This window comes from Scatophagus argus, chromosome 7 (genome assembly GCF_020382885.2).
Source record: "Scatophagus argus isolate fScaArg1 chromosome 7, fScaArg1.pri, whole genome shotgun sequence".
NCBI lineage: Eukaryota > Metazoa > Chordata > Actinopteri > Scatophagidae > Scatophagus > Scatophagus argus.
Window position 1 is genome coordinate 20,059,601 of NC_058499.1, and position 15,987 is coordinate 20,075,587.

The window sequence follows — 15,987 nt, forward strand, 5'->3', positions numbered from 1 at the left end:
GTTTATACAGAGGGTCGATAAACTGGCTAACTCATTTACCAAAATAACTCAGAGCTTGGCTGTTTTTCTGTGGTTAAGGATTGCTCAGGTGGAATTCCTGCAGACTCTGACTGGTCAAACAGTTTTGTCTCTATGAGATAGCATAGTTTTATCACTCTAAATGGAAATACCTTGGTGTGGAAAAAATAAGTTTTTTGGGTTTTTTTGCCACAGATAGAAGCATAGTTTACTCTGTTCTTAAACCTAAAAACATCTAACAGACAGGTTAAACTTCTAACTCCAGAGGCTGAGGCAGAGACAGGATGATGGAGACTCGTGCCAACTGTGTGTCTCTGATCAAGTGAGGTAAGAATATCTTCTTTCCAAACTACGCTATAGTCTTCAATGTTTGACTTCTTGCTGCTTGTTGACTGTGGATTATTTAAATTAGACTTAGACATTTCTGTGCAGTATTTCTCCTGGTCAGAGTAGCATTACAGGTAGAGTAGGGCTTCCTGTAAAGGTACATGGAAGAAGGAAAACTTAAAGTTCTTTTGTTGTTAGAAGGCTTCGTAGCCTCATTTTCTTCGGTTGGTCGGCTAAGGCATTTATATTCTCAAGGCTTCAGGAAAGTTGACATTTTAGAGATGGAAGGCTTTTGCCCAACAGAGTAGAATGTAGGAAGCATGTGCTGTTACATGATATTAATTGGAGGTTGTGCAAGCAACCTATGACATAATTATAAATTTGGGTTCCCTGGAGGAATATTACACCACAGAGGAATATTAAAGATAGTGTTATGGATAGCATGGACAGATACTGGTCTGTTATTTCCAAATTATTTATTGAAATGTTCCTGGAAAAGGACCTCGTTATTCAGTTTTTAAAATGGCTGAAATAGAGATGAAGGTCTGAGTCGTTAGTTTGCTGTGCTGAGTTGGAAAAGCAGTTGTTTCTTTCAAAGGATTTCCTTGAAAAAATTATTCCATTTACTCAAGTAAATATTTAATAATTGTCCATTTAATAGTGGAACTGCGCACTGACTAAAGAGCTTCATATGTGATGCGAATTTAGAATGTTAATTAAAATTAATTAACTGGTAATGCAATAGTTGTCTTGCTTATGTTGCGTTGGTGTATATGAGGAAATGGCATGTAGGCCTATGAACATTTCATTTCATTGTTGTGAAAGTTTCTCATTTTGACTAGCAGGATCATTTATTTTTATCACATTCACAGAAATGGGCTTCCATGATATGGATTAAGCACTCATAAAGTAAACTGCAATGCTTACAATTTCTGTTTCAGTTTCAGTTCATTATCAGTGCCATACACTTTCACATGTCAGAATGTCCCCCCCATACCTGTTGTCATGCTTCACCAGTAGAGGGTGCCACATACCGACTCTTGGTATTTCATTCACCCTGATTTCGGCTTGAGGTTTAATATTTTCTCCCACACTCAGAGTTCCTCACTTCTTATAATCTGCGTCATTCAGTATAAAGAAACATGACGAAGGAAATGCGCAGCTTTAAAGCATTCAATCACAACAGCTTTTACAAAACGTCTTTTATTATTATTTCAGGAATACAGTTGACTGCTGTGCACAGCACATACGTACAAAAATAAAAGGAAAACCATTTGTAATATAGTATTTCACTTACTCATCATCATATTTTTCAGAAACAAATGATCGGAGAAGTCTGTTGTTTCAAACTAATTTACAATCATTTCAATAATCGGAACTAAGGCAGAAGGTGAGGTATATGTTAAAAAAGAGGAGGGGGGACTCAGAGGAAGCACTCTCCCCTCAGTGCAGGAATATAAAACTGAGAGAGAAACACAAAGGCTGCCGGCACACAGGGACACATGCACACGCATACACACACATACACACACAGACAAGTCTAATCCCACGTCCTCCCACGGACCTCCAGTTCCCTGTGAACCAACACATTTTAAAACCAGCTGAACAGGTATGATAAGCATAATGGCAAAATCCAGACACTGGATCCTTAATCAAAAGGGGTAACGCATACCTCGCCCGTTCAGAACTTAATATGCACAGTAAAGGAATTTAGGATGCAAGGGCTTAATGTTGAAAGGTGATATGTTTGTGACCGTTAAACACCTTCTTTCAGTTACCACTGTATTGTACAACCTTTTCTGCCTCAAAACAACATCATGCAAAAGTTGTAGAACTTAGAACAGATTAACATTTCCTTTTAGATTTTCAATTCTCGAGCTTTGCAAAATGTGACACCAAGCTAAGTTGCTTTTGGTACGAACAATAACAACTTATCAGGTTTCCCTTACTACTTGAGCTTTACAATACCCATTCAGCCATTAAACTCATCGCTCGTTGTTCTGACGGTGTCCTCTGAAACAGACCATAATGAATCAGAAATGACATACAGTAATTAAAGGTGCTATCAAAAACATACACACAAAAGTACTGGTGATCTTGCATGTCAGCTTGTTTTGAAGAAAGCGTATCGAGGGGAAACAACACATACCCCTGCTCAGTAAATTGCACTCCATAAAAACAAAAACAAAAAAAAAATAAATAAATTGGCACCTTTTGTATATTTTGACAAATGATCCAGAATAACCTCTCCAACCAACTCCTCGCTGCCACAAAAAAAGCTACAAGTTATCATATTCTGATCATAGTGATGTGAAAAAGGCTGATCAGTCAAAATGGAGTAGTAAGACGCTCAAGGCGAAACTCCCATGGTATCAATATTCAAAAACATTACACATGACATCCTGTGAGTGTCAAGTTGCTCTCTTGGATCACAGTATTCAGTCCACCAGACAACCTGTTAACTCTAGTGTCACTTTAATGGAAGCATTAGATTCTTTTAAAGTGACCTTTTGCTACGTAACTCCCAGTTAAACCACAGTCAGCGCTTTCCTTTGACAGACATCCCTCAGTAGCTTCTGTGTTGCCTTTTTCCATCCCTCTCGTCCTTATCCTCTCGACTGCGAGGACAACACAGTACCTCAGCTTGCACAGTCAGACAATGCCCTGTTATTCCTGACTCAAGGTAAATTGATCTGATACCATCTTTACTGTCGCTTTGGCAGAAACAGAACATGACAGGAGCGTGCTCAGTTGGCCACATGTACACGCACACACAAACACACTTGCATACACACTCGTTCTGACAAGATACTACACATTTGTCTCTGCTACTAGACATAGGCTGGAGCTTAAAGGGTACGTAAACCATTGCTCACAGACATGTTGTCAGTGCGTCATAGTAATGTCAGGAAGGGCATGAGGTAAAATTTGACAACATATAAGGGCCTTGCTACTTTCTTTTAATTATATTTCACCAAACTGGCCTGCCTGGTGGTTTGCTACTTACAGAATATTGCAGGTCAAGTACCAAAATGTAGTAAATGAAAACAAAAACGTTATGAATCGAGCTCAGTCAAACCTCATTTCAGCATTAAATAGACTCTGCTCAGAAGTGTGAGAAAACGTGCAGAATCTTAATATCTTCATTGCACATTACTAGAGAACCTAACAGGTGCAGAGCTACGTACAACAACAAGGTAAAAGTCTTTCAGATGGACCAGAACACATGCTGGCATCATTAACTCAAAGCACACAAAGCCTGCATCTTTGACCTTGGTACAAAAATGGCTCAGATGAGAGGGACAGGAATCCCAGGGCCCTGCACTGACTGTCCAGTCTGACATGAACAGACGAGGGGCCCACTTGTCTGATGCTCAGCTATTCTACCCCACATTGTCCACATCCCCGCCAAGTCAAACAAACAAACCAGTGCCACATGCAGAGTCCCATGTAAGTCCTCTGTACATCATTGCTACCTTCAGCTTTGCTTGCTCTCTGTCCTCCCCCCTCCTCCTTGTCTCCACAATGGAAAACTGTCTGAAAGAGAAGCACGAACTGTTGTTGAATTCAAGTATAGTATGCTGCATACACAAAGCCTGAATGAACATCTAATATAACCCTTTGGTTCACTGCTTTTTGCAACATTGCTTATAGATGTTTTTTCACAAGACCAATCTGAATAATGCATAAATAGCTTAAAAATCTGGGATCAATAAGCGCAATCCACATCATCATCTAAACATCAGACTGATTTACCTGAAGTATTGTCCAAAAATACCAAAATCATGAACTGGAACAATTCCAGTTCTCTCTAAACAAAACTGGACTATTTCAAATGAATGCAGCAGGCCAACACATATACAGTGAATTGACTACTCCACTGAAACATCACTTCATTTCTGCATAAACATGTTACTTTAAGTGCCAAATATTATCAAAGCAGTTTGAAAGTCAAACAGCTCCCATTGTCACGCTGTAAACTCAGTTTTTTCCAAAACAAAATCGAATAAATTAATGTGCGTCTCTAACAAATAAAACACCAAGGCTTACAGACCAGATGCAACAAATTGCTCCGACTCAGTTTGAACTGAAGGGAAATGTACAGCAGACATTTTGCTTCATAGTGTCAGGTCTATGATATTCTGTTAAACAGACGCACTCTTGACCTTGCACAATGAGAAAAAAAAAGCTTTCAAATGAAGAAGCTCGCAAAACGAAGCATTTGCACATACATCTGTAAAATAAATGCATGCCCACACATTTAGTACACGCTCACACACTCCACCTGAAGATCCGGCTACAAAATTTGCGAAAGCAAAACCTGGGATTGTCAAAGCTCCCTTGGACATGATGGGGGCAGGTGGGTGAGTTCTGACTCCAAATCTAGCTTTCCATATTAACAAGAGGCTCCACTGGGTCCTGTGCAGCATCTCAGAGTCTCGATTACTTAATTGTTCTAATTATGGAAAGAGAATAAAGTGGAGAAACCTCTGGCCCTCTAGGAATTGGGCTAAAGCCCCCCAGTGGTGTCTGAGGGAAGGGAGTGATGACTTGCGTTTCGATCCTATTTCTGACTTGAGCACCACGTTTCTTGCATGCTAGGGTTAGGGGGCCACACGTAGGAATTCAAGGCACCACCACCTCGTGACGAAGCAAGAAAAACCACCGCCATGTTTGCAAGTGCTCTAGTTGCCCTGACAGTGACAGAGACAATCGAACATAGAGGATGGGAAAAGTCTTCGATGGATGACAACAAAAACATTTTAAGTGAACAGGAATTCTTCTCTGTAGAAATTTCATGCACACATTTCTCCTCTTCTTCTTCTTCTTCTTTTTCTTGGGTTATGGTGCTTTGAGGTAATAACATATCCATTTCATTTCCAGAAGGATGAAGTGTCATCCACCGACAGGGCAAGGACTCAATCGATTCCAGCAAGCACCCATATAAACTGAGGGGATAAAAGACACCTCTCCATCCCCTTCATATCACAAAATGATGAAAATCATAAAAGCAGCAAAGAATGGCATTTCCGTCATTTCTAATACAAAGTAAGCTACCCAAATATACATATAAAGTTTGAATAAATACTATGAGATATAGTTGTATTTCTTTCTTTTACAGTCCACTTTGTATTTTGTGTTTGTATGTACGCATACGATATTTATGTTACCTGGGAAATAATCCACATGTGCAAATAAGTTTGTTATTGCCAGTTTTTGCTCATCATATTCGGGGTAGGAAGTGTGTTACAGTCATGGCAGTGGTGGCCTTGTTGCCCCTCTTCACGCGGCCATGCTTGCTCAGTGCTATGTAGGAGCCTCTGTAAACCAGGGACTCATAGGCGTTGTAGTTGTTTGGGAGCAAGCTCTCCTTGAACTTGCACTCATCGTGGAAGACTGTCTGGAGAGGACAGAGAGACAAACAGCATGCATTTTAATGAACCGCTCAAGAAAAAACAGCTTGTAGTCTGACGCTACGATGGCAGAACATAAAAAGGCTCTTTAAAAAAAGATTCTGAGCAATGCACAAAAATATAGAGCTAAATTTAGATTACACACAGCAATGGGAACAATGGATTCATATTTTATTGAGAGTTGTCTTTGTGCAGCCTCCCAGCAGCACCAACCACTCTTAAAGGTGTACTGAGTAGGCCTTTTAAAAATAGGTACGTATTTAATTTAACTGTACACAACGAGCTAAATCAATAAATCTGCTGGTATTTCGGACACACAAGAAACTTCTATTGCGTGGTAGCCTATTCACGGCGAAAAACTGCACTTAAATCCAACTGAACCTCAAGCAACTGCTGAACCTCAAGAAATAATTTCACATTTTGGGAATTTGCTCATTCACTCTCTTGCCTAGTTAAATGAGGAGATCCATACTGCTCTCATGTTTGCACCGCAGACAGCATAAAATTAGCTTAGAAAATCTTAAACTTTTCCCTTAAAAGTACAATTTGTCCAGTTTGAAATAAATTCTAAAATAATATCAGATTTTATATACAAGAGTAATGCTGATTATTATATTATTTCAACATAAAGTTCCTCTATATGAAATAATCTTTACATACAGTGTGCAGACCACCACACTGCCACTATGAAGAAAAGTAAGTCTGAGCTGACAATGCAAGACTTGCACAGTGAACTGCAGTGGAGCAGACACTCCCCATCAGAGGCCATGTGGCCTAATCCAATCTCTTATCAGATCATCACCCTGCTCACAAGCTAACACTTCATCACTCACGACCAGATAACCAACTCATTCTGTCTGTCAAATATGTTGGCCACAGCGAGCAAACCAGCAGCCACATGTCAGCAGGGCTCTGCTAAACACATTGTTTCCTCCTCCACCACCGGGAGCATTATATATAAATAGCTCTAACTGCAAAACGAATGCAAGCAAACAGACATCTTTTAAACATTACGTCTAGTAATTCTTCATAAAGTCATAAACTACACTATACATACATGATGGATATACCCATGTACGATAAATTTGGGTGAGATGACAAGCTTTATATGTTTGTATATGGTGGAGGGGTTAACGCTTCGCGGATTAAATTAAGGAACTTCAAACACTCATAAAACCAAGTATACTGGGAATCTAATTTAATTACAGTCTATTTTTGCCTTTACTACACTTCTGAAAATGCTTGCAATAGTTAGGAAGTTTCTGTCTGTACTTCAGCCATTTAAAACATGAAAAAAGCCCCGTTAGTGTCAATAAGCCATAGTGCTACAACCCATCTCCCATGAGGTGAGAACTGGAGTACCAGGATTTCATTTCCGAATGCAGGTGTTCTTTCAGGATGCATCGGAGATAAGTGAGAACTCTGTCTTCTGTGCATTCATTTGGAGTGGCCTCAACACCTCAAATTGTGCCAAATGTACACACAGTGGCATGTTTTGCAGCACTGGATGTTTGTCAGAAATCTAACAACTTCAGTTTGCTGAGAACAGCAGTCAATCATAAGGCTATGAGTAAGACCGTCAAGGAAACACTTCTTATAGGAGATGGATGTTCTTTTAGCGGTCTCATGCATATTTTTAGAACGATTTGAAATTTCTTTTCAACCTAAAGCAAAAATCGAAATAGATGTTTCAGATTATTGTTATTTTATTTATCTGAGGTTAAACGTGGGAGAAGCTGTGAGGTGGGTGTGTTGGGCCTTTGCCTCCCAAGATGTGTGTGATGTGCACTGCCCTGCAAAGTAAGCGGTTTGCCGTTAAAATCGATTTCCAGCGCTGCTGACAGGTTTCATTGCGTCAGGGGGTTTTCCCTCCTCCTCACACACACACACACACACACACACACACACATGACCACATTACAGGCGTGTGGACTCAACCCTGCATCTGTTAACCTCATCATTATTTACCCATAGGCCAAGAGGCCAAGCACACTTGCTTTAAATAGAGCTTAAAAAAATTCCTGATGAAATTAAAATATATGGATTTCGCAACGCATAATGAGCACAGACACCCCCCACAAAACCCCCCACCCCCGGGCAGATAGGCCCATCCCAAAAATATGATGTTTATGGTCGAGCTGCTAGTACGCCCTGTTTTCAGGATCCCATGAACTAACACTGCTGGACAATAAATGAAATACTGTGCATACCTACCGTTCCGTATAACCTTCCACGGCTGTTCATTGCGACAAACAGCTCACTCTTCACCCCATAGAGGCTCACCACTCCTCTCTGCACCGTAGAGATCTCTATTAGACCTGATACAACACAAAGAATTATTCCATTAGAGCAAAAAATAAAATACCAACCGATCGCCCTGGCTGACTGAGTGTGTGCTGACTGTAGCATTGTGCTCTCTCTGCGTCTATGGGTGTAACCTTGCAGATTGCTGCGCAGCATGCCGAGCCTTTGTTCTGCATCTTTTCACCCCATCTTACATTTGCATCCAGTCGCGTGTCAATTAAGCGCATTCTGGTTATTGAAATAATTGCATTGACGTGCACGGCTATTGGTCCCTGGACCGCCCTCACAGGGCTGCGTAAAAATAAGTTGTGTCTAAAAGCGTCCATACATTCATGTCATGGTTGAACTTGGGGAGGAGGGGAAGGCAGGGGTTGTTCAGCACTGATGGATACTTATTTTTAATAGATTTGTCTTTGCCGCGGAAGAAATTCAATTCTCCCTCAGACATATGATCATGCAAATTAATAGAGGGGATAGACTAGCCTGCTCATCACAGATCCATGCTTATTGACTCTGTCTCTCTTCTATGTCTATTGCATTACATTGGTGGAGGTATATAACTCACTGTACTGGTTTTCATTATGTACACCGTTTATCCTGCCGTCGGGGAGGATCTGAAGGTGAAACCCGATGCCCACGTTGCAGTAGAGCCTCCGCACTCTCTTGATGCCCAGCAGATAGTCACTCTCCCAGTTCAGCTCCGGTTTCTCCCCGGAGATCCCCAGTACAGAGCGGGAGAAGAGGGTCTCCCATCTTTTCTCCAGTAAAGTTGCATTTGTCCTGCTGCTCGGTAAAGGGTACGCTGACACGATCCCCAGCAGAAAGCCCAGGAGAACCACCGCGGTCAGCGTCCAGTGCGGCGTGCCGGCCTCGCAGGACATACTGACGAGGAGCCTTTGCGCAACGGCCATCCGGTTTACCTTCGGGCCACGTGGTCAAAATTAATGACCCTAAAAATACCGCTCTTCTTGTTTTGCTTCCTTCGGCATGCTGGCTGAGGGTTATTTTTGGAGCGCAGATCAGGGCTTTGGGCATGAAACGCAAGCCCCGGTGCAGAGGAGGAGAGGAGACGGGAGAGTGCGCGGCAGAGCTGGAGGTGATGGTGATGGTGATGTTGGTGGTGGTGATTACCATGTTTTGCAGCTCCTCCGCGCCTCTCTCTCTCACACACACACTCTCCCTTTCTCTCTCTCTTGCAACTCTCTGTCTCACTCTCGTTAAGAGTTCAGAATAAATCCTCCACCACTCACCAAAAACCCTGTTTCAACCTTGCCAGGGCTATCGCATCCCAAGATGACATCATGCTGACTTCACCGCTGGGACAATACAAGGGTAGAGAGGCTGCTGACAGCAGGAAAAATACCAACTCTGCTGCGAGTTGAGAGGAATAGCCTACTGTCACTGTTGGACTGGAAGGGGAGGAAGCTTATTGGTGGCGTTCAGCGGCCGTGGGACGCGATGGGGCACTCGGGCTGCTCCCAAATTGGGTCGGTGGTCATATGTCTGTCAGGCCGCTTCCTTATTTAGAAGGAAGGTGTAAAAACAGGCCCACTTGTCACCGGAGAGCAATGACAGGGCCCTCGTGGTCCCACTTCTTCTACTGTGCCGTTCAAGAACTTTCCCCAGCAAAATCTGTGTTTTTCTGGGCCCGATATGACACATCAGCATGGACAAGAGAGCCGGCATGGCCCCCATCGCCCGTCAGCCGCAAAGATCAGGGTTCAAGACCTCAGTGTCAGCCAGCATCCGCCCTGCTGACGTGTCCTTGAGCAAAACACAGACCGCCCCTCAGCTCCACGACTCGGTTCGGCAGCTGAGGCCCGGTGTATCACATTTTTAGAAGTACACCATAACCTTTGCATTTCACGCGGTGCATTCGTGAGAACTATGAGAAGCAAACCGGAGAGGCCTGTCATGAAATGGCACACATTGTCAGCATGCCATTCCCTGCAGCACGAAAGCCTGTCGTCTTTTCCATGTAACAGATAATGCCACCAGCAGCATGTGCATGCGTCAGTGAGGCCAGTGCAGTTGCGCACTTGCACACATCAGTTCCCAAAGATTTCCAAAGGATGGCACCATTTCCAAGTTCATTTCAACCGCTCCTGTACAGTCTTCAGTGTCTGCTCACCAAACTGCATAGATATTTGTGGACATTTTACGCCACAAAATGCTCACCTAAAATGAAGAGTATGGTTAAAATGCACATATATTCAAATAATTAACATATGAATAAAATGAACTGAACAATACTATGTCATATTTTAAGGTTAAATACCGTATGCAGTAAGGGACAATAGTTTCTTTGAACCGAGAAGGACAATGTGTTTCCTAAAAATGACTCGAGGAGGACAACATTTCATTAACAATGCAGTTCTTTTATTTTGTATAAAATCTATTTGGTAACTGCATATTTATACACAATGTGATGCATGTATGAAGAAAATGAAATACAACTATTTGTTATGGCTGAATGCACGTATGACAAAGAAACAAGTGAATCTTGTAACAAAAACCTGATCAATCACATCAGAACACAACTTCTGGCCTTAACATGACTGAAGATTTGGCACTTCTTTAGTCTTAAATTAAACTGGACATTTGGTTGACAGCAATAAGGACTGAAGAGACTTCACCCATCCAGTTAAAGATATCTGCATTGTTTATCTGTAGAACAATAAAACATTCCTCTGATAAGAGGGGATAAGTGGTTATACAAGACCTGGATTAAAGCAGTACTGACAAAATGAAGAAGAGGTTTCTCGTATTTGCACCAGATAAAAAAAAAAGAAAGAAAGAAAAGAAAAGCATCTCAGTTGGGTGACAGGAATAAAGTCTGCGGCTGATACAGGCAACGCGGACAGTGACCACAGGAGTTAATTTTCATCTGCAGCTGATTTGATACATACTGACAGCAGACAGCAGCAGTTATCAAAGCTACAGGATAAAGTGGGTAATGTTAAAATAAATTATAGCTTTGATGACTTTCTATACAAATAATTTATCTTTTTCACAGAAACAGCCTTCACCCCTTGCACCTATGAAAGATGCCAAAGAAATGCCAATAGTTTAACACGTGCTATTTTGTAATAAAAGCATAAATAAATACATATGTACAAAAAAATCTGAAAAATGTACAGGCACTTGTAAAATAACTTTTCTTTTTTATGGCCACTTAAACTAATCCTAGACAATATTTTCGTGTGCATTTCAGGGTGACAGCTCAGCTGCTTAAATGTTTGACTCTGTAGCGGCATCAACATGACAAACATCCTCTGCTGTTTTTCACTTCTTCCACACAGAGCACACCTCAGGCAATCAGATCCTTCAGGGGGCTATTTGTATCTGCTGAACCCAATACATCACCCCTCATGTAGGATCAGGCAACCTGGATACAAAATGCTCAAATGAACTCACTCACCGGTTGATAAACAAGCGTGGCATTTACACCAACCAAACCATTTCAGAAGCTCAACAGAAGGCCACAAAACTTTGTCGCATACAGCATCACATGGGCCAGGCTAAAATCAGTACACTTTATCATAACCAATGTGAAGAAATTTCCAGTTACTGCATTATTTTTTTTGGTCTTTAAGGGTGCTATGAGTGGGCTTCCCTCAGACATCACCGTTCATGTTTACATTACATAACAAGCCCATCTGGATGTCCTAGATTGTCATTTGAAAACACAGTAACACATGGAGTTTTGGGCAGCAGGGAAAGTGTTTTTAAATCGGTGGCATAGTGACAGGATGGGGTACTAAAATAAGGTACTAACCTGAGACAACTGTCCTGATCAGAAGCATGGGTGGCCAGGATGAGCAGTCCACTTAACTAGACAACTCTTGATAATCTAGACAGAGGCCATTTAATGCAATATTTCCAGTTCCAGTAAACGGCATCTTTCTTAAACCACCACAGTCGATAACCTCACCTCAACAGGTTGCATAAAAAAAATTCCCATAGGGATATACATTAAATTTGTATACAAAAAATTTACAATAAAACTGTTCATTAGTTAATAGGTAACTCTAGATCGGAGGAAAACATATCATGGGGGTCAAAATCAGAATACAGCTGGAATTTTAAAAGGATTCTCCACCAATTTTACACAAAAAGGTCTGTTTACTTGTCATGGAGAGTGATACTCTTGGTGCAGAATCTGTTGAATTAACATCTCAAAGGACTTTTAATAAATCTGAGAAAATAACCCAAATGATATCACAGAAGCATCATCGTGGTTAGTTTGAGTTAGCCTTGAGATTTCAAATACCTGAAAGAAAACCTGCCTTACAAACTGAGGGTATAGAATTTAAAAGATGTTGGCACTTAACAAGTGGAAATGATACAGGGTTGTGTTATGGTAAATGTAGGATCCAGCATTTTTGGATCTTGAAGCACAGAAGGAACAAAGATATTTTGACCATTTCTTTTTTCTTTTTCTTTTTTTTTTTTTTAAATCTCTCTTTTCCAAGTCCCCAAACATTATGGAATTGTTGCACTACTAAATCCTTGGAGAACTCCTTTGGGGGGTACGGGCAGAAACAATTCATTAATCTATCCGAGCTGCCGATATAGACAGATGGGTCTGTTTCAATAACATGATGACCAGTCTCCAGGCTGGCTAAGTGATGCTGCACATGAGTCTGTGCAAACCAATACCTTGTTTGACATGTTGTTTCAAGAACAAAACAGACTGTACTGTTCTGTAGCATAAAAACTGTAGATAGCTCAGGGTTAGATCATAAAAAATAAAAAGGTTAGTATGTGTGAGGTTGATGAGTTCTACAGTAAATCTGTTTGTGGTACCTGAGGAAAAAGATGATGGACAGAAAAGATGTCACAACAAAAAGTTCTGAAACAGATTCCTATAGAGTTCAGTGGCATTGAGTGCAGAGAGTACCATACCTGACCGGGGGAACACGGTTGGTGTTGACTTTTCAGGTATTAGATGACAGCCGCTGCCCCACATGGAACCTGTACCTCACTGGCAGATAACATGTCTCTTGTGACATTTTCTTAACCACTTTCTCTCATAGTCTGCCACACACTGACAGACACACACTATACCTGCAGACCAAAGACACAACAATAGCTCAAGGCATACGGGAAACAGTAGTGCATTGTTTGGTTCCACCTAAGGAACCTGAACGACTGATTATTCATCCCTCCCATATATTTTGCATCCGAGTCTCAACTGCTGAGGTCCTTTTGGTCAAAGATGATTCGACTGGCCAAGTAGATGGCGACAGTGCCGAAGATGGCAGAGGAGGCGATATAGGCAGTGACAGACTGTGCGAACTGAACGATCATGCCCATGAAGAGGGTGGGGAAAACCTGAGAGAGGAGGAAGGTGCTGTCTAAGATGGCAAAGTCCAAACCCACACCTCGTTTTTCTAAGCCCGGCTCGGCCTCCTCCTGTTCAGGGCCAGCAGAGCCGTGAGAGGAGCCGTTCTGGCTGTGTGGACTGGGGTAGTACTCATAAGCGTCCTGGCTGAAGAAAGCGTTCCCGTAGGGAGTTCCTGTTTTGTGGTTCAGTCCACCTTCCTCTTCCACAGGAGTCAAATACACAGAGTCCCGCTTGGTGGTAATTCCATTTTTATGCATGCTTTTGGTTTTCTTTTTTGGCATATAGACCTGAAATGAGACAACAACAGAGTCCACTTGTCAATCATACATTTGTTAACATGCTATCCTAATGCTATTAGATCTTTAATTACCTCTTTCTCCTTGTGATAGTGGCAGGTGAGCGTGTAGGGCAGAGTCTGCAGTGTGGCGTACGCATAGCCAGTGAGGGCCGCCATTACAGTGACCAAGACCACACTTTTGGACAGGCAGATGACCAAAGCAGAGAATGTGAAGCTCACCATACTGCTCAGGTAGACCCACCGGGAGCCAAAATGGCGAACCAAACGACTCATGACCAGGGAGAAGAAGGTTGAGGTAGCACACTGCAGGAACAGGCCCAGACTGCCCATGCGGATACCTGAAAGAAAAAATGTATCTTGTGTTACAGCCAGCTGTTGTCAGTACAGAAACTGACATCTGCATTAACTCTAATCATTGCCTTTTATGATCACATCTGGAAAAATAGGCAACTTGCTTGTCCACTGCCAAACCATATGTTAACTTTATACTGTGATGCATTACCAGTCCTTTTGGTGAGCTAGAAATGCTGCTGTTTGTTCAAACCCATAAGCATGCAAGCACCGATCCAGTCAGGGGGACATTCACAGGGTTATGTTGCACAGACACAATGTTTGGAGCGACGGACTAGGACAATAACAGACAGCATTAACCTTAGATAAATCCTTGAAACGCCACAGAGGGCAACACACACGGACCAGTCTTTGTTTACTGAGACAAAGTGCCTCCTGGCCTGAGTCTGGCCCAGTCAGCCAACCAGACAACAACCATTTGAATGAGGTCTCACCGACTGACTGAGACAGAATTTTAAAATCAAAACAACAGAAAGTTATAGGAATTAAGAATTGATTTGATAGTTGCGGTCTCATTTAACATTAGTCACATAAGGGATCACATTCTGCAGCTAATAAAAACAATCTCAATCTTACAGTATGATGAAAGTGGTCCTTGATAACGTTCTTATAATTGCTGTCTTATTTATAATTATATGTTTATTTTGCTCTTCAGCATTATACAGTCACCAGAGCATTTGCATTCTCCCTTTGAACTCTGACTTGATGCAAAATAAATAAATAAATAAATAAGTAAATACATTCCATCTTTTGACTGAATCACAGAAAGTAACAGTTTTCAGTAATGACAACATTTTCAACTGTATTTAGCTACAAGTGTTTGTTCGCTGTGGGAAACATGTCACATTTTTAATCTTGTTCAAAGTTTAGCCACATAATTTATTTCACCCATGAATTAAGATTTTTTTTTTGTGGTACCAAGCCATGGAAGCTGATCTGTCTATGTGTGTGGACTAAAGGCCAACTAATTTGGCTGTATTTATTATTTTGAGTTTGATGTTCAGTGATCCACAAGTATTTATTCATTTATTTATATATTTAGTTAGTTATTACTTAGATGGTTTGTTAAACAGTTAGCCAGTTTCATATAAAGGCAAAGATTCATAACTTCTGACAATGTCCAGTTTTGGTGGAGGGCAGTATCGCCCATTAATCAGCTTTTTACCTGGCCCAAACAATCATTATATAAGCCTTTATCAGTCAACCTATAGTCTAGACTGTTGTTTATTTCAGCCTGCATTCAGACTGATCTCTCAGCTTGCACTCTGAACAGTGTGGGTCAGAAGTTCAGCAGTGGAGCAAGAGAATCACTTAGGAGATTGGAGTATATGGATCCTATTACTCCTGGAAATCAAAGCTGCCGAGCCCACTTTACAAACACTCCAGGAGCTAATGAGGACCGAAATTCAAACCCTGCGAGATACGGGGCTGAGCCAGAATGCTACTGAATCTGCGCACAGGGCAACTGCTGCAGTATGGGAAAATGTTTTTTTTTTCTCTAGCACAAGCTTCACAAATTACTCTGTACTGCAACCCCTCCCAGCAGGAAAGATGATCAGAGAAAGAATAGTAGTTGCTGTCAAAAAATTAAGTCAAAAATCTCCTAGAGGCCAAGCAGATAACCTTCACGCATAGCAACACCAGCAGGCCAAATGATGTGCTTTAATAACATGTGCAGTGCTTCAGATTAAATGAACCCAGCTCAGACAGACCTCAGAATTGTGTGCTTTGGTTGTCTACCTGACTTGAATGAACATGTTCTTTGTGTGCCGATTCCTTGACATTAATTCTTTGTGAGTGTGACATTCCTCGTGGTCCAGCAAGCACAGGGAGCAGAGACAGAGAAAGTAAAAAGCAAACAAAGTAGGGTGGGAGATAAAGGTGGAGAAAGAGGGAGAGGGAAAGCATGTGCATGGATGAAAATG

General features: G+C 41.6%; 2 protein-coding genes and 1 long non-coding RNA gene across 5 annotated transcripts in view; 1 reads left to right on the plus strand and 2 right to left on the minus strand.

Moving 5' to 3' along the window:
* Positions 1-2: 2 nt before the first annotated feature.
* On the plus strand, positions 3-13,940 carry LOC124062403. Its single transcript, XR_006843914.1, has 3 exons — positions 3-345; positions 4,948-5,394; positions 13,803-13,940. It is a non-coding gene; the product is annotated as an uncharacterized LOC124062403 (long non-coding RNA).
* On the minus strand, positions 2,711-10,283 carry LOC124062401 (fibroblast growth factor 6-like). Of its 3 annotated transcripts, XR_006843910.1 has the most exons (4): positions 8,629-10,283; positions 7,974-8,077; positions 5,517-5,746; positions 2,711-3,882 (listed from the first exon to the last, which is right to left on the minus strand). XR_006843910.1 is itself a non-coding variant. In XM_046395148.1 (3 exons), the coding sequence occupies exons 1-3, from the start codon at positions 8,972-8,974 to the stop codon at positions 5,570-5,572; spliced, it is 627 nt and encodes a 208-aa protein (XP_046251104.1). In that variant the 5' UTR covers positions 8,975-10,283; the 3' UTR covers positions 5,394-5,569. The 3 variants fall into 3 exon arrangements, 2 of the variants coding, with proteins under 2 accessions (XP_046251104.1, XP_046251105.1); XM_046395148.1 differs by lacking the exon at positions 2,711-3,882 and having other exon boundaries at positions 5,394-5,746; XM_046395149.1 differs by lacking the exons at positions 2,711-3,882; positions 8,629-10,283 and adding an exon at positions 8,129-8,431 and having other exon boundaries at positions 5,394-5,746; positions 7,974-8,051.
* Positions 12,573-15,987, minus strand: part of LOC124062395 (solute carrier family 45 member 3) — a 29,379-nt gene continuing 25,964 nt past the window's right edge. The window contains exons 5-6 of the mRNA XM_046395139.1: positions 13,784-14,049; positions 12,573-13,700 (exon numbers count right to left, since the gene is read on the minus strand). Of these exons, the coding sequence (XP_046251095.1) occupies positions 13,257-13,700; positions 13,784-14,049 (710 nt within the window). The 3' untranslated portion in view covers positions 12,573-13,256. The remainder of the gene's footprint in view (positions 13,701-13,783; positions 14,050-15,987) is intronic.

Bases quoted from the DNA above. Each gene is read 5' to 3' on its own strand.
- LOC124062401 (XM_046395148.1), bottom strand. From the start codon at position 8,974: ATGGCCGTTGCGCAAAGGCTCCTCGTCAGTATGTCCTGCGAGGCCGGC. The intron at 8,078-8,628 runs GTGAGTTATATA...GTGTTGTATCAG, and splicing joins ACATAATGAAAACCAGTACA to GTCTAATAGAGATCTCTACG. The intron at 5,747-7,973 runs GTAGGTATGCAC...TGTCCTCTCCAG, and splicing joins GTGGAAGGTTATACGGAACG to ACAGTCTTCCACGATGAGTG.